The following is a 23,918-nucleotide window of genomic DNA, read 5'->3' on the forward strand; positions in this document are numbered from 1 at the left end:
CCAAAACTATGTGTGTGTATTAAGGTATAGAGCTCCAGCAATCATACAGTGCTTCACTCGTGGCGGACGCGGATTTAATATACCATTTGAGTATGGTGTCTTTATTTGTGATAGACAGTGCTTGGTAAAAACATGATGCGCTTCACAGATTTGGAAATATTTATACGAACGATCTTGGAATAATTATTCATATCACATGTATTATTCTAAGACATAACACTGATTTATATTTTCTCGGACAGAAAGATTTGCTTATACCATCAGAGAAAGATGCATTTCTTCAGGTGTTGCAATAAAAGTTCCAAAGCGGACTGCTTTCCAAAAACTGCTCAAGGAATTGCTCGGGTGTTAAGAAATTCGCATCCCACTACAGCTGCGTCGCTTATCATTTGGAGTTTGTTATTTTGTATAAGTTACGGGAATCAATCTGAAGACGAGTCGCCTGTTAAATCTTACTCAACATCAACTGTTTCTAATGCCGTGGATTGGGTAATCGATAATATCGATCCAGGAGATGATACTGATGATATCGTTACTATGTTCTTACGCTATGTGGAAAAGATCGAACAGAATATCGATCATTGTACTAAAGGAACCGAAACCGATTTGGATCGTGGAGCAGTCAGTTATGGTCCTAGCAGATACATGAAACAAGCTCTAAAAACGGTGGATTGGGCTAATTTTTATACTCGCATTTGGAAAAATACTAACCTGTCCAAAATCGAACCTAAAGAGGAATTGTTTTTCAATGCTGTTGTTTCTATAGTTGAAAACGACGATGATATATTTGCTGCTGGAAATTGTTATGATTATATGCAGTTTAAGGAGTATGACTTATTCTGCCCATACGCCTACAGATTGCCAGATGGTATGATCAATGTCAAAGATCTTAGCGTGGAATACAAGTATCTGAGTAATGAGTCTGAGTGGTTCTACGAGGCCCGTCAGAACGCAAATTCTCTTCTTAAGCAGAGGGAGCTTGTTAATGGTAAACCAAGTTCGATGTTGTCTATTATTTTGTATCGTCAATATTTCATGTGTCATATTTTAATTAACAAAGCAAATATGTAAACATAATCCATATAGTCAATTGATGACATTGATCAAATTACTTCAAATCAATCAAATTTTGGAATTAGATATGTTTACATATGAGATAAATTATATTGAATAGCCGTTTATTGATTTTCTTTCCCGAAGAATGTGCGTATGTGTTTGGCAGCTAGGATATGAAACCTGTCATAGTATGGTAGGCATAACATCTTGAATAAATTGAATATCGGAAACAAAAAGCAGGTCGGCAGAAAGGTGCAAAAATTCAAGAAACCAATCAACTCCGTTTACAACGTATGTAGGGGGTTAAATGCACCACAAAACGCTCACGAAATGAAATGCGATTTTCCGTTGTAACACGCGATGTCGTACAATAGTGGAGTCGTACAATCGTGGCATTTGCGATTGATAAGACGACGAACTGGTCGTTCAGAATTTTAAAAGGTATAAATAAATAAGCGTCATTATAATCTTGGAGCCTCTTATCAGTGTATGATATTGTTGGGCAAAGCTTTAGAATTTTAGTGTTGGGATTCGTAGTTAGGATTATGAATGGTGCAGTTTAAATTATTTTTAACCTTGTCCTGATCTTCAAAATCGTCAATTTCGTCAATATGGTAAAATATCAAGGATGCTGTTATATAAATCTACAAATGACTTTTATTTAAAATGATTATACGATTCACCTTTTTTTGTGCAAGAGGTATTCTTGAATGTACCAGTACAACATAAAATATTTTAAAGGGACAATGTAGTTGCGTCACAGCGCCAAGGTTAAGCAATATAAGCAGAGTGCTTAACTGTAGTCTTTAGAAAGACGAAACACGTTTAAATACTAAAATATAGAAAAATATAATTCAATCCATTTCATTTATTACTTACCCTTAGAATTATATATTAGTTTAATATCGGTGTTTACTACATACGTTTGTACAATAGACTTGCTGTGATAAGAATTTTTTGGAGTCCCGGCTTTGGCTTATTCGGTAAGGCGCTAGACTGTGGCGTGTGAGTTATTGACGGTACCAGTTTGAGCCCACATAGTGTCATTTTTGTTCTCGTGGAAACAAGGAAGTTATTGCTAATTGTCTCGGTGTACCTGTATAAAACTCGGGTAGCTGATCCTGGTTATTATGGTTGTATGTAGGTTGGTTAGGATTCTGCGTCTGTATAGCGCTACGTCCCTGAATCATGCTAAGGTTGTTTATAAGGTGTGTCTTAGGCCACAATGGTCAGCGAATTCTTGTAAAGAGTGCTGAGGCTTGTGGGTTTATGACTGTGTATAGTGCATTTTAAATCGTTATGTTTTATCTTGATTCAATCATTATGATGTCAGTGGTGTAGCCGGCGGGTGGTGGGGGCAGGGGGAAGGCAAAGGAAAAGTGGCAAGGAGCTTGTTTTCCGTTAAAATTCATCCCGATCATGGGCCAAAATAGTGGAAAATACAAAACATTGCACATAGCACATTGTCACAATAAAGCCCTTTTTGGAAGCTCACAGATTTTACATGTAGATTGTCTCTAAAAAACTGGTATTATGTTTTATACATTATAATAATATCCACCGATAATACCGGGTCAAAATGATGCAACCGGGAAATTTTTGTCGTCTTTGCTCCCGAAATTTTTATTTTGCCCCACCTCAACCAAGAAAGCTGGCTTCGTCCCTGTATGCTGTTATCTGACATTAAATATAATACTAAGTATACCTTTCAGGAATTCTTATTGGCAATGAACACATTTAGGAAACATTAAATTTTGTCGCAAATATCGGCAAATAATTCTGTATAACGTTTTTGTTAATAAACGTTTTCTAATAAAAAATCTAATTAACAACTAGGCTAATTCACTTTATTAAAACGTAATGAATCACTTGGACAAAATATTAGACCTAATTAGACAAAGATGCAATATATCTTATTGCTGCATATTTAGTACATCATGAATTACAGTTTTTGTCGGCAAAACATAAACAGACGATGCTTCAATTGCATGTATTATTACAACAGTACTGAGTATGCTTGATGTTTAATGTCAATACACTCGAAAGCTGCTATATCAAAACAATTACAAAATAATGAATATGTTATCCTATAATCCAAACAAAGAAAGCCACAACCACAATTATTGCTTATATCCAGGGGAGACAAAGCAATTGATTTGCAGCAAAATGTCTTGCATGCATACACTGTTTAAAGTTTAAACGGTAAAACAGCAGTTGTTTAACAATTAAACAGGTTGATTAAAATTCCTGAACAACCGACAAAACAACCACCACAAATATTGCTTATATCCAAGAGAGACAAAGTAATTGACTTGCAGCAAAATGTCTAACATGCATACACTGTTTAAAGTTTAAACGGTTGAACAACAGCTGTTTAATAATTAAACAGGTTGATTAAAATTCCTGAGCAACCGACAAAACTAAATATTTTACGTTTTAACAGTGTAAGACGCTGTTAACTGTTAGTCAAAGGGCTCATGTTTTCACCAAATAGCATGACATTACTTGCATCCTTCTAATGAAATGTCATTTGTTGATTCATAAGATCAGTTGGTTGGTCTAGTAATCCAGCAGTTCCAGGTTATAAGGATGATCACATAGGCATTATCGGTGGATTTGGTTTCATTTTACTATGTTGCGATGATAAAGTAAAAAATGAATTGTATTGATTGTTAGAACGTGCCATATGTAGTAACTCAAAATATGACTACTTACACTAATTATTACTTTTGACCTTGTTGCGCAAAGAGTGATATATGCTCAATTGTTTCTTGAGGTTATTTTGTCTTTTGGTGTTTGATTGGTTTTTCCTGTAAAATTCCTGTTCATCGACTACCATGGGTTTGTGTTAAGTTTTTGGTGAGTGTTTTTGATTTGGTCTAAGTTGAATATAGTCTGTTATATTCTTGGTCTTTCCTTTACCATATTTCCCTAATCTTGGTCCTAGGCAATGTTGTTCTTCAACCTTTCGATCTGTGTGTAATTAGCGTGGACATTGTCTGCATTAGCTTACTATCCTTTTCTGTAAAACACATCTATGTGGGTTTTTTTGTGTTATATACAAGCTGTGGCCACGCACATTAAATACTGTCACATTGATATTAAATAACGGAATGTTAATACCCTATTGTTACTATTTAGACACTAATGATTTTGTCAGTGAAATTAATTTACGAGGTGCCGCTGGTCAAAGGCATTTAATCAACAAGCTAGCAGTACCTTTATGCTTATATTGTCATTATATTGTAATATGTTTGGTAGTAGCGCGGACAAACATCTACTTTTTCTAATATTGGTTTCACTTCTCTCATTCCAAATTTTAATAAGTATATTTTAAAGAAATAAAATTAATTGTAGGCTTTCCTTTCGAAAACAAATAGGGCTGAACGCTGTATGCAATGTAGAACTCAATCACTCTGTATTCATTGTTTCAATTTGGCTAGTACACCATTTTATCACAAATTGTAATACCGTAACGGTACGTTATTTTAACCAAGTGAAAATTCTTATAATATTTGGCAATAACTTAGATAAAGAAGAGGTATGAGGTAGATAGATAAACGTGAGGTACTAAGTTGTATTTATCAAGTTCACATAGGTAAATATTTGAAGCACTAAAATAGAGTGGTGTTTATCTTGAAGTTGAGCTGAAGTGACGGACGCCTCGGTATACCGTTTATAAGTTTGTGTTTGTACGTCAAGACCATTCTCCTTGGAATTGCAGAACCTCTTTGCTTAAATATCAAAAGATAGCACACTAAACATCCCGGCGAAGCATGCTTTTTACACAAATTGTCCCGACATTTACCTACGGGTAAAGTTTTGTTGAGACACTTTCCTTTGTTAGTGTTCTCTTTCTCTATATTAAAGAATATTCGTTAAGGTAAAGTTGATCTGACGTTTCATTTACGTTTTTGTATGGTACGCACCCTAAGGGTTTGAACAGTTTACCCAACATGACACGCCATTGCGAGTGAACATTAATGTTGAAAATTATACGGAACGACTTAACGACTCGACTTGGAATGTGTGGATCATTTAATGTGAATGTATCATGAATATTATAGCGCTGAACGATAAGTTTGTTTTCAACCCTATACCTTGCGCTCGCAAATGTCAAGGTAGTCTGCAACACCAAATGTTGCGATTATTTATCAGAAATTGGAATCTATGGTAAAAATACATTCAACTAAGTCCAAATATGCCTGGTATTGGTGCAGTTCTACTGCTTTAAATTGATGGGAACGCCATTAGAAGGATGTGTTTTTTTGCGATTGTGTAATCTATTGTAAAGGATTAAGTTAATCCGTGATGTGTGCTTGTTTAAATCTACTTAATTCACAGATGATGCTTCCAACACAAATACTATTATTAAAAAATTCCACGGTCATGTCATGAACAAGATTTGTGCTATTGCCTCTAATTTGATATTTAAAAAATATCTCTTACATAAGTACAAGTGCACCCTAGGACGTAGTCAATTTTGTAATATTATTTAGTGTCACAACAGCAAGTATATACATGGTTACATAAAAGGCAAGACTGTTCAAAACATCTAACAACATTCCAGAAAAGGATTGTCTAGAAGACAAATGAAACAATAAAATACAAATCACCTTAAAATCAAATTTATTTAAAAGTATATGATATCATTTAAATGACATTGAACACATGTTCAAGCTGGTTTTAAAGCTGTACCGATAAGAATCACTTTTCAAACATTAAAGATTTCTTTAAATCATCAGCTTTGATTACATACCACCAACGCTATGCAAAACGCTGATGATTTACCCTAAAAGCTTATCTGTTCTTCTATTTAACTTGTTTAATGTCAAGAGTATTAAGAGTATCAAACAACCTTTTTTATTCTTTGTAATGTGCGAAGGTAAAATCAGTTTCTTGCCCCAGTTTCCACTATTATGCATATTATGCAAACTTAAAAGAATTGTCTTTAAATCTTCAATCCTTTAATCTTAACTAGATTAAAGCGTGTATTATTGTTTAGGTTTCAAACTACGTATATTTATCGATGCAACATAATGCAATGATTTTCCGTATGACATGGTATGTACAGCAGGTGTGAGTGCTATTTATGTTAACGCAATAAAGAACAAAAACAGGTGGTGCAGGTGTTTACATGAATGTTTCAGATTACATATGAAGAATTAGCCTTTCCTGAGTGAAAGTACTATGCAGACAGCGTTTTCTTCAGTTTGTAATAATTTTGGCTTTTCCTTTTCAAAGATAATTTGTTCAAAACATATGAAAAGAATGGTTATGTATGTCTAGCATTTGATGTGTGATTTTACTGAAAACGCATCGTTTTATTAGTAATATACTTCATGTTTTGAATGGGTTTTTATACCACATTCGCAAACTTTTAACTTCTGGCTAGACTACGTCAATGATTAGGAAAGCTATCTTGCATTTATCTTCAGTCATATGGATAATGGGATAACCATGAATATTGTTGACACCTGTGTAGTTGTTTCCCTGGTTCGTCCTATGGGTATTCTTGCATTGGGATTGGTTTAAGTGAATTGTGAATTGATGTTACCATCGATGTATATGGTGTATGGTACAATTTTCACACGGCTGGGACTAGCATGTAGGTTTAATATGCTGGTGCTTTATTGGCTCTAGCGAATTATTAAGAAAATGCGCGCGATTCTTGTTTTTTTTAAAGACTTAACTAGTACAGTTTGTCTTTTGTCTTTAATATTATTAAGATTGAAAAATAAATGCACAAAAATAACTTCTGCAATATAACGCGTGTTTGTTATCCTTTATGAATCTAAGATCAATGAATTTGAGATATGACAGTAAAATCACTTTATGTCAAATTTTGTATGGCTCGTCTAGTGCTGAATTCTCGCGCGCAAAGTGTTCAATATGGATCAGTTCTGTCAACTTTCCTGACAGTTTGTTAGTTTGCATTATCTAGAGATCTAATAATGCACAGATGGAAAAAAACTAAGATGATGACATCATGAAACGTAGCAGTAAAACTATTCACTTGTAAGTAAAACTAAGACGGGCTCCTTGCATATGTACGAGACGCTTCGTGATGATCACAAATTGGTATAAATTTCAGACTAGAACGTACTTGTTATTTTGGGCAATATTATAAAGTTACTAAGGTCATCGACAGTAAATCAAAGGTGTTATAAAGTATTCACCATGCTTTATTCTACATCATGATTGTCTGTGTCTGCCAGATATGGCTATAGAATTATATACATTGAAAATATGACAATAACAATATTGAAAGTATCTTGCAGATGTTGTTATATAGGCCTAATAGACACTCTGCATCTGATAAAACGTATTTTAGATGGCCGGAGCAGTTTGCTTGCATGACATCCTTAAGTAATTTACAAGGTTTTGGTAAGAGGCAGATGCGGTGCAGATGAACATTCGGAAGCATCTTAATCGCAAAGCAACTAAAACTGTCAAAATATTTTCATCATGTGCGAGTACCCGGACGTTCTCATATCCAAAGATTCCTAGGTTTGTTGTCAGTTTGGTCACCACAATTACAAAGTAAAGAAAGTAGCGGACATTGATTCTTTGCCTGGTCTATAGTGTTATATAGACGTACAGCCACTGACAACTAACTCTCTTTGGGGGTAAATCATACGAGGTTACGGGATTTACACGACTACTTTATTTACCATCCCTAGGTACTGTTTGCTTTGGCTATCCTTTTTAATTATAAAGCCCGCAGACAGGTATTTTAACCACACATCTGCTGATCGTTACATCCATTTGGATAACCATATTCCATATTTTTTGGAATTCAAAAATTTAATATAATTAAAAGTCATATTGTAGAATCTAAGTTCAAAATAATCTGTAGAATGCAAATAGCCCAGTCTCAGGGTAGTGTCTCTTGAGATAGTGGATTAGAAGTAGTATAAAGCTGTACTCTTGTATTCACAAGAATTAATTATAAAAATGCATTGTATTCCCCGTCATAGTGTCATATTGGCAGAAAGGCTATTGCATCTAGCGGTGTAAAGCAGCAATAACAGGATGCATTTAAACTGATATTTGGATAAACATCCTACATGAATAATGCAATGTTTTTGTTGAAGTTCATTAGTCTCATGATCGTCTTTGTAAAGTAGTCTCATGATCGTCTTGGTAAAGAATTGTCAGAGTTGAATGAAATCTGGTATGACCGAGAGAGCGCACATGACTGTATTATGGTGCAGCTTTCATCACTTCAAGTGCATAACTTGAAATGTTGTATGTAATCTTCCATTCTTATTAACTAGATATTTATTAATATACTTGTATTTCTAAGAATCCAACTCGACGAGTGCTCATTGGTTTTTTGTTTTTTAGGGGTTTTTTAATAGTTTTTGGCTTAAATGTGGTGAGTTTTTTAACGTGTTGGGAAAACAAAATACAAAGCAAAAAGCAACATTTGTTATTTTCTTATATTATTTAGTTCTTTGTTATGCTACATGCTATTATTCACATGAAAGATACTTGCCATTGTTACATTAAATTTGTGGCCTTAAAATATGCACCCTTCCCGTAAGTATAATTATAAGTGTTTATATAACTTCAATATAACTGCACTCAAAATATATGTATTATTAAACGCATAATCTGCTAGTGTAAACAGTAGCTAATGGAAATATTCTGAAATAGTAAAAAATATTTATTATCTTTAATATGATGCTGTTTAAGTGTATTTAATTTTCAGCTTTTGTTAATGTTATATTGCCATATTAATTTTACTGGATAATATTTTCTTTCTTCAACTTACGATTCCAATAAATATCGAGCTAGCTAATTTCATTTTAATTAATTTATTGAATGCAATCTTAGACTTATTTAAGGCTTATGCTCAAGGTCATATTTAACGCCTTTTCAAAGTTGTCAGTATTTTTAATCTACCATGCGAACACGAACATAACGAATACGGTATTATAGTATTATAATTATATATTTTTGCTATTTTTGAGTCTTGGTTAGCAGCGATATAGCTTGCGACACCATCACGACGTCTTCATTCAGCGTAGTGTTTACAATCCTCCGGTCACCTGACCACCCGATAGGTAGTCAAGTGTCAGCAGATCATTGTAGATGGCGGGCAGGTCGTATCCGGCGTCCCTGTTTAGTGCAGGTTTTATTGTCTTGATCTCTATGGCTTCCCTGATCTTTCTGTTCCAGAAACGATCCTCTCTACCGATGACTTCCACATCGTCTATGCTGACTCTAATATACGTGTATGCAACTAAATATGATTCTATCATCCGCCTAAGCAAGAACGATACCGTATTACATTTCCATCATTGAACAACAACCAAGTTGATTTCTACTTACAGTAATGCAAACTAAATTAAATGTGGTACATGACCTACATCAATAATACATATTGACATTATCGATGCTGGGTCGATTGCTGGGCAGAACGGCTAGTACTTTCAAAACCGAAATGGTCAATCGCATAAATAACTTAAGAGACTATAAATACTTCTAGTGTATGGTTGATGACTGCAATTCAACTAGACTGGCTAAATTATTTAAAGGTTAATGGACTAGTGCTTTGTTCATCGTTCGTTTGCTTGCTTAATTGTCATTGATAAGGTTCTTTAGAGATGGACATAATAAATACATAGGAGAGACACCGAAGAGAGAGACAGTCGGAAGGAGAGAGAAGAGGGAAAATGAGAGAGAGATGGAGAGGGAGAGGGAGAGAGAGAGAGGGAGGGAAAGAAAGAGGGATCATTATTGGTCAACTACGATAGGATTTCAGTCTTAGGCACGTTAACACGGCCACCCAATAGGGCCAGGGTCTGAACTCATGTCGAAACAGGTAGTTGCAAGGAGGCTTATAGACTTGAAACAGGCATTGTCATTGATTGGTTAGGGTTAGTTTACGGTTAGGATTATGGTTAGAGTTAGGGTTAGGATTAGGGTTATGAATAGGCATAGGTTTAGCTTACACAAAATAATTACTTGAAGGTTTTACAAGTAGCTTGTTGAATCAAAAGCTAGCTGGTGAGGGCTGCAGACAGGTTCAAAGTGCTATCAGAGCGCTATCAGAAAAGTTTCTATGTAAATCTTATCATGTTCGACCAGTAATGTAGAGGAGTTTGTGAAGCAATCTCTGGAGCTTGTGATTATTTGCAACTTTTTAAACAAAGGTTTGAAACTAACTGACACTAAGCGCCAAACTAAGAGATTGGAGTAGTCTTTAAGATAAGGTTTAGGGTTAGATTACGGTTAGGAAATAACGGTTAAAGATGGGATAACAGCCACTATTCTAAGTGATCCTCAGCAGCGTATCTTAACCAATATTCAGGTTTCGTGTCACGGGTTAAGAAATAAGGGTTAAAGATGGGATAATAGTTGGGGATAACAGCCACTAATCTAGGTGATCCTCAGCAGCGTATCTTAACCAATATTCAGGTTTCGTGTTCGCCTCCACTAATCAATCACCCTCTCATATGTATTACAAACATCAGATCAACTATTTTATATTTTGACAGGTGCGCATCTTTACATCGATTATTTGGAGAGGATGATAATTGAAATTATTAACTAAAAATTGTCGATATTTTTATTGAGATCTATACTTTACCTTGCCCTTGATATTTATTTTAATTGAAATCTATATCTTATTTCGACGGCATACACTGTTAAAATGCTGGGTATATTTACATAATTTTGTGCCAATTATAAACTAAGCTATTCGGTAAAAATCGTTTAATTGAAAATAACACGTATCATTTTACTAATATTCAAGCCGTTCATAGTACACTTATAATTACACCGCGTTTTAACAGTGTATTATATTGAGAAAGTAATGTAGGCTTCATTCCTTGACCTAGTAAGATACTGGTTTATCCTGTATTTTGCCCTGCTGCTGGTTTATCGTACTATGAGGAACTCTGTCGATTAAAAGTGTTAAAATACTTCGACACGAAACACAGTGCAAACTACTCGACATGCCACATATGTGTGTCTTCTTAGCTCTTAAGTGTTAAATATACAACACGTCGACTGGTAGAAGATTTTCCAATAGGAATCTAATCATGACCTGTTTGAAACTTAGTTTGAAATCGATCAGGAACATGTGGGATAGCGTTTACGTGTGACCATACTTTGATAGGATTTTGACTTAAATATTCAATACCCGGGTTCAATAAGTAAAATTTTTTGATGATGAATGTAAATCTCACTCCTGTTAAAAATCGTAAAACTAATATGTACATTGTTTTTCGATACCCACAGTGAATAATGCATTAATTATAGCACAGTTAAAACACCACATATTAATGTCAACATTAAAAACAAAACAAAATATAAATATGAAACAGGCTCTGCGTCAGATTTCAACCGCTTATCATCCTGTACTGTAAATGCAGGTATATCAAAAATATTTTAAAATTTTAGATACTTTTTTCAACCAGAAGAAAATAGATAATAGGGAAATCAGGATGTATAGACCACACCATCCTAAAACTGGAGCAACTAAGATTTTCTATCCTTTTTGTAAATTTAGATGTAGATGCTATAAATGGGATGGGATACAAGAATAATCATTCACATTGGGTATTACGTTTCTGATCTGCTTGCAATATAACAATATGCTTAATAATGTACTCGAGAGCAGCTAATATCACAACAGTTACAAAATAATGAATATGTTATCTCATAATCCACCCGAAATATTGACTGTATGTTGCAAAGCACAATCTATTGATTTATAACCAAATATCTTAATGTATACACATTTTTAAACAGTTATTTATAAATAATTAAACAGGTTGATTAAAATCCTAAATAGTTTCTTGTGTTTGTTTCATATATTGTGGTGTTTGAGCGTTTTTCTGGTCCTCTGTTATGTTGTTCTTCAACGTTTCGATCCAGAGGATGTTTAAATACATTCCCATAACCCAACGGGGTTTCTGGCCTTGGTATGTCTGCCTTTTGTACACATGTGGCACATTTGACCATACCTTGCATTGGGGTTGTATGCAAATATCTGGCGTTTTCATCCTTTTATTCAACATTCAAAACATTGAGACTTAAAATCAAATTAATGCAGTGGTACAATATGAATGATTTCTATAATTTAATTTTTAAGTCTCGACTATTAGCTCGTTGGCTGCAATTTTAAAATTTTTGTGTGTGTGGTAATGGGGGGCTTTGCCTTCATACTTAGGTTATATTGATCAAATTTTCCAATCATAGTGCATTGTGGGAATGTATTTAAGCATCCTCTGGTTTCGATCTGTGTGTTATCAGCGTGAACGCCAAGTTTTTCTATTCTTTTCTCTAAATCACTTCCAGGTGTATTTCATTGTTTATGTATAAACTCTCGCTACGTACATGTACATGCACTGTCACATTGAAATTAAATAATGAATTGTCATACGCTATTGCTTCATGGAGATAAATAATAAAATTGAATTGAATTTAATTGAATATATTAGACACTTATGGCTTTGTCGATGTAATTAACTTTTAAGGTGACGCTGGTCAAAATGATTTTAGCAACAAGCTAAGGCAATAGTTTGATACGTATATCGTCGTTACTGTTGTAATATGAGTGGTTGAAGCAAGGACAAATTATTTCTCTCAATCCAAATTATATATTAAAACCATGACATCCTTTTAAACTGTATGCTCCTCTTTACCAGCGACTTAGCTACATAAATTAGAACTCAATCACGCCGTATTCATCTTTTTAATTTTGCTGGTACACAAAACAAATCCATTATTTTTAAGTGCAAATTTCAATAGTATTTGACAATTAATTGGAAAGTCAGAATTTATAAACATGCAGTTGTATTAATTTATCAAGCACTAAAATAGAGCGGTGTTTATCTTGAAAAGTTGAGCTAAAGTGACGGATATACCGTTTATAAGTTTGTGTTTGTACGTCAAGACCATTCTCCTTGGAATTGCAGAACCTCTTTGCTTAAATATCAAAAGATAGCACACTAAGCATCCCGGCGAAGCATGCTTTTTACACAAATTGTCCCGACATTTACCTACGGGTAAAGGTTTGTTGAGACACTTTCCTTTGTTAGTGTTCTCTTTCTCTATATTAAAGAATATACGTTAAGGTAAAGTTGATCTGACGTTTCATTTACGTTTGAATCTAAAAGTTTGAACAGTTTATTCAACATGACACGCCATTGCGAGCGAACATTAATGTTGCAAATTATACGGAACGGCTTAACGACTCGACTTGGAATATGTAGATCATTTAATGCGAATGTAGCCCCAATAATAGGATATAGCAGTGGTGATATTATCATGAATATTATAGCGCTGAACGATAAGTTTGTTTTCAATCCTATACCTTGCGCGCGCGAATGTCAAGGTAGTCTGCAACATCAACAGTGAGGTTATTTATCAGAAATTTGAGAAATTGGCATTGCAATACTTGAAATCTATGTCAAAAATGGATTCAAATGAGTACAAACATGCCTAGTATTGGTATAGCAGTGGTGATATATCATGAATATCATTGCGCTGAACGATAAGTGTGTTTTTAATCCTTTACCTTGCGCGTGCAAATGTCAAGGTAGTCTGTTTTAATTTTTTCACAGATTTTACACATTTTGAGTGATATTTGGGGTCTACGTCAAAAAATGAAATGAGTACAAGTATGATATACAATTGGATTGATTAAGCCCATATTTATTGGTCGAGCTATGAGGTTTAAAAATATTATCATTATTAGATTTTGGATCCAATATTTTCACACACGTGGATTCATCAAAACATAAGCACCCAGTATTGGTGCAGTTCTACTGCTTTAAAATGAATGGGCATGTCATTAGAATAATGTGTTCTTTGCAATTTTGCAACCTATTGCAAAGGATTAAGTTCATCCGTGGGGTACGCTTCTGCTGATCTACTTAATGCGCAGATGGCGCCTCTAACACAAATACTGTCATTAAATAAAATACACGGCCATGTCAAGAACAAGATTTGTGTTAATGCCTTTTACTTGAAAAGAAAATCAATTTAAAAATTATCTCTTACATAAATTCAAATGCACCCTAGAAGGTGATCAATTTTGTTATATTATTTAATGTCACGATATGATTGCATAACAGGATTGAACGAGAATGATCAAAACATCTAAGAACATTACTGGTACTTATTGTCAAGACGAAAAGAAAGAAAACAATGAAAAATAAATCACCCTAAAAGCAAAGTAATTTAAACTTTAATACTTGAAATCATCCTGTTCATCTCTACAAAACATTGTAACCATCTGCGGTTTTCATTACGTTTGTTTTCTTCACTTTATAAACAAATTTCAAGTTGTACCGATAAGTATCACTTTTCAAACATTAATGCTTTATAAAGTCTCTGATTATTTGATACATACCACCAAAGCTATTCAAAGCGCTGTCGATTAACGCTAAAAGCTGATTTGTTCCTCTATTTAATGTCGTACAAGGCATACAGTATTTACATTATCAAACAACCTTTTTATTCTTTGTAATATGCGACGTTAAAATCAATTCCTTGCCCCCGTTTCCAACAATCCATATTTTAAAGAACAAAGATACTATGTTAACTTTAAAGTAACAGAAACTGTATCTTTAATGTCTTTAAATCATCACCCTTTTAATCTAAACTAGTTTAAAGCGTGTATTATTGTTTATATTTCAAACTATTCATCGATGCAACATAATGCAATGATCTTCCGTATGACATGGTATGTACAGCAGGTGTATGTGCTATTTATGTTAACGCAATAAAGAACAAAAGCAGGTGGTGCAGGTGTTTACATGAATGTTTCAAATTGCATATGAAGGATTAGCCTTTCCCGCGTGAAAGTATGTAGAAAGCGAACGACATTTTTTAGTTGGTAACAATTTTTTTTTCAAAGTAAATTCGTTCACAATCTATGTAAAACATTTATATGTATGTCTTGTATTTGATATGTGATTTGTTTTTGAATAAAAACGCTTCGTGTTATTTTCAATACATTTCATGTTTGAACGTTTTGTTAAACACCATTCCCAAACATTTAACGCCCGTCTAGACTGCGTCAGTGATTAGGATAGCGATAATAGGATAACGGTGCAAAACCATGAATATTGTTGACACCTGTGTTGTGTTGTTTCCCGGGTTCATCCTATGGGTATTATTGCATTATTAGGATTGAATTGATGTTTAATACCATCGATGCATATGGTAGTTACACAGCTGAGACTAGAATGATATGCTTTCATGGTTTAGCTCCTTATTTTAAAAAAAATACGCGCGATTCCTTTTTCTACAAGACGTTAACCTAAGTTTGTCTTTTGTTTTACATATTGTTAAGATTGCCAAAATCAATTCCAAAAATCACTTATCCAAATACTACTACTAGCCATGTTCTTTGTCAATTATGAACTTCGTTAGTTCATATCAAATTAATTAAATACGTGAAAGTAAAATCACTTTTATGTCAAAGTTAGTGGCCATTTCTGTGGCTCGTCTAGTTTTCTCTCGAGCAGAACTATGGATCAGTATTGTCACGTTTCATGACACTTTGCAGAGTAGGTTTGCATTATCGGGAGCTCCAATAAGGTAACAGAAGGAACGGATTACCTAAGATGATGATATAATGCATACATGAAACCATAGATTATCATTTTTTTTTTTAGCTATGTCTACATTTGTCAGCTTCTTTCGTATACGAGACATTTCGTGATGATCACAAATTGGTATAAATATGAGACCAGAACGTACTTGTTATTTTAGTAAATGTTGCCTATGTTTTTTTTTACATTTGCCATGTTCTATTCTACATCATGATTGCTTGCGTCTGCCGGATATGGTGGTAGAATCATATTCATTGATAATATAACAATAATAAAATTGAAAGTGTCTTGCAGATGTTCTGAAATTGACCAAACCTATTCAGACATCATATAATGAACAGTCTGCATCTGATAAAACGTATTTTACATAGGACATTATAGCTTACATGCGGCCTCATGTATGTTTGTAAGATTTGGTAAGAGATAGATGAGCGCGCAGATGTAGTTGAAATGCGCCACAAAGCTGAGGTTGGTGCAGATAGAGAGAATAACTGCGCTCTGCCCATATTCCTCATCTGTATTCACCTCTTACCCACACCTCGATAGTTTAGGGGATATTCATTTGCAATTAATGAAGTACGAAAGTTAAAAGTGGCAAAGCATTTTAATCTCACAACAATGAATGAGAAGTGACCTGACTGGTGTTATTTGCCTACGTTCTCTATTGATCACATCACGGACCTTTTCACATAGTATCACATGGACAAAGTAAAGGTTACGACCTGCTGATAGTCGTCAAGGTTTTTTTTGTGAGTGTTCTAATTTTGGATCTTGGACTAATCTTGGATGTCTAAGAAAACCTTAAGGGTGTAAAATCTTAGGCGTCTAAGATTTCATTGGTCAATAATTGAATACGATTAAGATGATTGGCTGTTTTGGGATTTCTGGTACTGTGATTTGTTGATTTAAGACTAAATTCTTAGACGTGACTTCCAAGGTTAGCGTATTATCTTAGGTGTCTTTGAAGCTATCCGCCATCCATAGTAACAGACATAAAGCCACCGACAATCTCTCTTTGGAGGTAAATCATACGGGGTGGTAGGTTTTCACAGGTACATTATTCCCCCATCTCTAACGAAGATCACATAATTGAAATTGTGTACATAAGATATTCATCCAAATCCATAGCATAATCTGGTAATATAATCAGTGATGAATGAAAATATTCTTACTGTATGATTAAAATCCAAGAATATTTATTACTTTTAATATCATGCTTTGTAAACATCTTCAATTTAAGCTTTTAGTATTTTTATATTCCTTATTCTTTTAATTGCCATATTAATTTTGTTAAATAATATTTTCTTTATCAAACCTACTGCAATCGAACTAATTTCATTAAATAAAATTGTTGCATATGATCTATTCCACTGTTGTAACGGTTTGTAAGGTCATAACTATATAACGTCGTTTCCTACCAATCTTGTTTTTATTATTATTAAAAATATCTCCCCAAAGCAAATAACAAAACGTACCTTTTCACGATACTAATATTAATTTTTTGTTGACAAATATTTTACTCTTATCGTGGTTAGCCTTAAAATTCAAGCTCTATAAGCAACGGATATTAGATGCAATTTGAAGATTGACCTGCTTTGCTTCGTGAAAATCAAATAGGGCCAATTCAAATCATCACAAAATTAAGTTAACGTAACTTGTGGATGATTGCTTGTTTGATCAAGACGGAATTCAATATGTACGTGTATATATGCAAGTAAATATGATGCTCTTATCCGCCAAAATAAGAACGATAATAGATTCCCATCTTTAAATAAAGTTAGCTTCCCGTTGTTTTTCAATTTAAACAACATCCAAATTGATTTCTACTTACAGTAATGCAAACTAAATGAATGTGGGGCATGACCTACATCGGCAAATATATTGACATTATCATTGCTGGGCTAAGTTGCTGGGCAGAATGGCTAGTACTTTAAAAACAGGAATGGTCACAAAAATGAGAAGAAGTTTTGTAACGTATAGTTAACGACTTCAATTCAATTATACTGGCTAAAATTGATACGGTTAATTCATCAGTTTCTTGTTATTCGTATTTCTGCTTGCTTTAATAATTGTCACTGTTAATGTTTTTTAGTGCTCGCGTTTATAAAAAAAAAAGAAGAGAAAGCTATAAGCGGGGGAATGAGATTGAGAATGGGAGAGGAGAGAAAGTTAAGAAAGAGAGAGAAGATAAATAAAGGGAAGAGACAGAGGAGACAGAAAAGGAGAGATAGAGAGAGTGGAGGAGAAGAAAAGAAGTTGAAGAAATTTGACAATTTTGCTACACAGCAGTCTCATGTTGTTCCACCATTGCATTCAAATGTATAAAAAGACCACTCGCTATGTAGAAGGTTACTTCGAGACTAACTTTTTATAAGCTGTTATGTTAAGCTGAGGTGGTCACGTGCGTATTTATAAAAGCGCATTTATAAATATAACCGAAGTACACTGCTTATGGCCATGACAACGTCTAATCAACCAACTATTTTATATTTTGACAGGCACTCATCTTTGCATCGATTAATTGAGGAAAAAGATAATTAAAGTCATCAACTAAAATATTGTCGATATTTTAATTGATAGATAATTCACCTTGCCCCAGTTATTGTTTCGACTTTTGAAACGCTGTGTATTTTTACCCAAATATGCGTCAATTATAACCAATGACGTGTTTGGGGCTCGAACAAACTGACATATGAAAATATTGAGAGAGAAAAAAATCAGGACTCAGCGGGGATTGAATCCCGGTCGCTGGATTATAGGCCGCCTCTTTCTTCATAATCCAAGTTTAACTAGGCACACACATTTTAACCAATATTTGAGTCGTTCGTAGTTTATTTATCTATTTATTTATTCATATCTATATTTACAATATGTTTACCCAGGGTAGTCCGATTTGGCCGAAGCTTGTCTAACACGGGGCCCTACAAAACACACCAAGAAGTTATAAAACATTACAGAGAATATATTTATACGATTAACAATAGTTATTAAAACTCATAGCCATTATTAAAAGAACGTGTATTCATAAAAATATTATATAAAACATAACATGTATAAGTCATGGCCCAAAATTAGACCGCCTTTTAACAGTGTATAAATATTGATGCAAGTAATATAGGCTTCATTCCTTGACCTGGTAATACTGTTTTATCTTGCATTTCGACCTGCTTCTAGTTTATACCGTACTATGAGAGAGTTCTGTCTATATAAAAGTCTTAAAATACTTTGACACCAAACACAGTACAAGATACTCGACATGCCACATATGTGTGTCTTCTAAGCTCTTAAGTGTTAAATATACAACACGTCGACTGGTAGACAATTTTCCAATAGGAATCTAATCATGACCTGCTAGCAAGTCACGATTCTCAAGTTTCAAATCGAACTGGAACATGTGGGACAGCGTTTAAGTGTGACGCTGCTTTGATAGGATATTGACTAAAATGTTGAATTAAATAAAGCTTTTGATGACGAATGTAAATCTCACTCCTGTTGAAAATGGTAATACTAGAATGCTCACTGTTATTAGATATACCCAGTAAATAATTCATTGCTTTTGATGGCACAGTTAACAACACAAATGTCACCATTGATTTCAAAAACAAGAAATGAATATGAAACAAGCTCTGCGTCATATTTCAACCACACTCCATACAGGGTGTATATAAAATACTGAAAAATTTAAGGGTGACAACAAAATATTATTATTATTATTATTATTACATAATACTTATAGGGCGCTCTACGAAGCACATAGCGCCTTACAAAAGCGACAAAAACACAATATAGCAATACACAAGCAAAAATACAGAAAACAAAAAGAAATGCAGAAAAATTAACTCTGGAACAAGTGTGTTTTCAGGCGCTTTTTGAATATAGACACAGACGCCGATTCCCTGATGTCAACAGGGAGACTATTCCAAAGGCGAGGTGCAACAACAACAAAGGAATTATCTCCGACTCGTTTTTTAGATCGAGGAACAACAAGTCTTGTTGCATCAGTAGAAGAACGAAGTCTGTGTCTGTATCCGCCAGTAGCTACATCCTGAAGTAGCTGGACAAGATCAGTGAGATATGTAGGGGCCTGGTTATTTAGACATTTAAATGCATATATAATGATTTTGTAAATAATTCTCTGTTTTACCGGTAACCAATGGAGAGACAGCAAAAGGCCATCAGAGGATTGATCCCGTCCACAAGCATGGACTAGCCGCGCAGCCTTATTTTGTAATCGCTGCAAGCGTTTCAGGTCGACTTCGCGAGCGCCATAAAGGAGTGAGTTGGCATAGTCGATGCGGGATAAGATCAATGCTCTGACGGCATGATGACAAGCGTCTTGGGTGATGAAACGGCGAATACGCCACAAATTACGAATATGAAAATTGACAGTTTTACAAATACTGTTGACATGACTTGACATATTTAAACACTGGTCAAATGTCACCCCAAGATTTGTAACAGTGACGGCAGGATTGATAGTGATATCACCAATGTCTAATTTAATGCAAGGTAAAGTAGACAGAGCTCTAGAAGACGCAATGACAAAGAATTCAGTCTTATCCTGATTAAGTTGCAACCTATTCTGAGACATCCATGCACTGATTTCAGAGATACATGAAGCAAGATTATTAAGCACACGATCACAGTCACCAGGAACCTTGGGGTCGAATTCAGAATATAGTTGTATATCATCAGCATAAGAATGAAAACTCAGGTCATGTCCACGAATGATGTTTCCAACAGGATATGTATACAATATGAATCCTTGTGGACCGATGATAGAGCCCTGTGGTAAGGAATATGACAAAACATGTTCATCAGAAAAATTATTCTTAATAGAAACTCTGGTAGTACGATTTTCAAGATAGGTCTTAAACCAAGATACAACAGCACCATGCAAACCAAAACATTTCTCCAGTCTTTCTAAAAGAATAGGATGGTCACGGTGTCGAACGCCGCAGACATGTCAAGTAGAACCATGAGAACAGCTTTGTTATCATCCAGGGACTAGAGAGCGTCATTCTTGACCTTCAGGAGGGCTGTCTCCGTACTGTGATGTTTCTTATACGAAGACTGATGTTTCTCACCAAGATCAAAGCTGTTCACATGGTTACTAACTTGAGATGACGCGGCCTTCTCTATTACTTTTGACAAAAATTTGAGGTTAGCAACCGGCCTATAATTTCGCAGAGAATTAACATCAAGAGAAACCTTCTTAAGAACCGGGGTAATGATAGATTGTCCACTAATGTAGTATCGAGAAACATGGACCTAGGATGTTCTCTACTTTTTCAATTGAAATAATTTCAATAAAGAAGCTGAATAATAATAGTAGCTAAATTCTAAATAATAAATTCAAGAAAGAAATTTAAGAAGCACAATTATGGAGAACATTACGTACACCGTGTATCTCAAAAAACGTTACAATCCGAAGAAATAATAAAAATACAAGGTTCTCTTTATTTACTAATTTTTCAGTAGAAAACAGACAAAGTACTCAATACAATTACTTTTATTCCATTCCATTTAAGCATGTATGTCCAAAGATATGGTGGTTTACATAAAATAGAAAAATCCTAGTTGGTCTACTTGTCCCTATACTTAGCGTGGTGTGATCAATACATCTTGAATTCCCTATGGCTCAATGTATAGAATTTGGACCAGGTAAATTTTGGCGGGCTCCAGTATGGACTGTTATTTTGAAACAAAAGCATCACAACATCCATATACAAAATACTGGATTAACCCACACCACCTACGAAGACATATAGTCTCGACATTCATTTTTGTCATAGTCGAAACAAATTATTTAAAATTGTAACTTTTTAAAGATACACCCTGTATCCTGTCGTTTCTGGTATTTAGTTGCACTTGAATACAAAAATTTTATACACCATAACTTTCTCGTGGTACATTAAGCAAATTGCATTTATTTTACTATAAATATTATATAAAATTATATTGCTCGAGTAGTTTTGTAAATGAGTTTTATGGATCGTCGCTAATGATATATGGGTTTCAAGTCGTTGAATGCAAATATGGACTAGGTTAAAAGCTTTGTCAAGCACAAGATGTATGGAGATCAAACAAGCTCGATTGGGAGAGCTATTTTCGTCCGATCTTGAACATTTAAACAGTATTCATTTTCATGTAACACAGACATTAGGAGGTGTTTCTTGTTGATTTCGTAATTCGTGTGTTTACATGCATGTGACTTTGCAGAAACCGTACGGAAAGTTTGTAGTAAACGGTAATATGTAAATGAATGAAAGACGAAACCGGAGGAAAACGAGAATAAAGGTACTAATTGAACCACGCGATCAAGTGATTGATGATTTTAAAGCCTCAAATCGGCGTTAGATGCGATCAAAAAAGGCATGATAATTGTTAATAATTAAATTTATAGCTATGGAAAGATGCATAGATGTTTAGTAAAACGTGTATACATAGTAAAAAAAACCGTGAACAATTTTGCACTTACATCAGATAAAGTAATGAGATTTTATCGCATTATTTCAATCAATTTTCACTCGCAGGCATTCAATGCTTTTATTTTCTTAAACGATTTTTAACTTTCAGAGGCTAATTTTACCTTCGTTCGCACAACTTTATTTGCCTTTTCTTTGGGAAAAATAATCTTACATCTTAATTATCAACATCAGTGTACGTCACGTTTAAGCATGCGTAACTTACCGATTATATGATGCGAAATAATTGACTTACACGCGCATTTTATCACTACCGGTTTATCTTAACTCTTCACGAAAGGAGCAAAAAAAGCTCAGATTACTCCCAAATTCTACAAAATGATAAAATATCCATAATAAATACACGTTAAAACAAACAAGTCACTATTTTTTCAGCAGTTCTTAAGAAAGCATTTGATACTTACAAAAGATTCGTTTAATTAGATAGATTCTGCGACACGAATGCATAATGTCGAGCCAGCAATGTATCGAGCACGAAACTCCGTGTTTTTGGTTCTTGATTGATGAACCCTAAGGACTTTTCCAACCAACGTGTTTGCATACGCCTCTCACCTGGATCATTGCATGCCTGGTTTACTTTATAGATAAGACGCCGGTTTACAACCATGCTAGCGTATATCTTTACGGAGTGATGCGTTTTCAAACACACCATCAATGATTTTGTTTTCTCTCTAGAAAGCTATTATTGTATTTGGTGTTATAGAGCAAAGGTGTAGTTTTGTTGATAATTTTCTTGTTTTTCTCCATTATCGGGAAAAGCAAAGCTGGTATATCTTGTTATGACTTTTTAAATCAATAACAATAACCAATACACTTCATAACTTCAATTTCAAATACATTATTGTAAAGTGTAAAGTTCACCATGAAGTTCCCTCAATAGTAATGTTATAATAAAAAAGGACTCTATAGAGTTATTAGGATGAATCATGTCAGACCTGTAACTGGTAATAATGATTCTTGAAATATATGTTTACATTTTACAGTTGAAAATAGTCCTGAGTCTGCTAATACCCTCCTGTGAAACCATTGCCATGCCTTTCCAATTTCTTAACGGCTTCATGCTTTTTGTTGTTATTTTGAACTATGTTGTATAAGGCAATGGAATGTGGTTTTTTTGTGTGTTTTTTTGCGTCAGCTTTGTCGTTTGCACACTTCAACACATTAATTCGATTTGGTTAGTGTTAGTATTACCTATTTTTTCGATAGTTGGTTTCATTCCAATTAAACAGGGTTGTGTTAAATACCAATGTACGTGTATGAAACGGGTATGGTGACATCTTTGTAAATAGAATAGCTAGCATGTTCTTGTTGTCTTGCTGTCACAGTGAACCACTTGTACCCTCCCTCTCTTATGTATTTCTGAAAAAATGAAAGAATTAAAAATAGCCTAAATTGACGGTTGATCCTATCCATGGGTGACATGGAGATATGTTACCATTAATTGTGAGCATAGTGGATGCCCCAACAATTATATCGAGTAATATGGTGGTTTATTACTTATATTTTATCACTAGCGTCAATAAATGTACTTTTTTTATCAGATTTAAACGATACGATAACCTTTTTGTGATATCTGCTGCCTAAATCTAGAAAAGATTATCTCTATATTTCTTTGGGCAGGCATATTTCAAAGCAAGCTCTTTTCGTCGTTTATTTGCTGCCAAAGTGACGTAATAATCGGATGAACTACCATAGCAATAGATTAATACAATTTTTGACTATATCACCTTGCACTACAACGTTCACGCGGTACATGTGCATTGAACCATATCATTCTGATCACTCGCACCTG

At 34.3% G+C, this 23,918-nt stretch overlaps 1 protein-coding gene across 1 annotated transcript in view; it reads left to right on the forward strand.

The window, feature by feature from the left end:
- The first annotated feature begins 431 nt into the window (after nucleotides 1-431).
- LOC140135411 (probable G-protein coupled receptor CG31760) overlaps nucleotides 432-23,918 on the forward strand; it is a 195,972-nt gene continuing 172,485 nt past the window's right edge. The window contains exon 1 of the mRNA XM_072156902.1: nucleotides 432-988. Within this exon, the coding sequence (XP_072013003.1) occupies nucleotides 538-988 (451 nt within the window). The 5' untranslated portion in view covers nucleotides 432-537. The remainder of the gene's footprint in view (nucleotides 989-23,918) is intronic.

This window comes from Amphiura filiformis, chromosome 16 (assembly GCF_039555335.1).
Source record: "Amphiura filiformis chromosome 16, Afil_fr2py, whole genome shotgun sequence".
In the NCBI taxonomy this organism is placed as follows: domain Eukaryota; kingdom Metazoa; phylum Echinodermata; class Ophiuroidea; order Amphilepidida; family Amphiuridae; genus Amphiura; species Amphiura filiformis.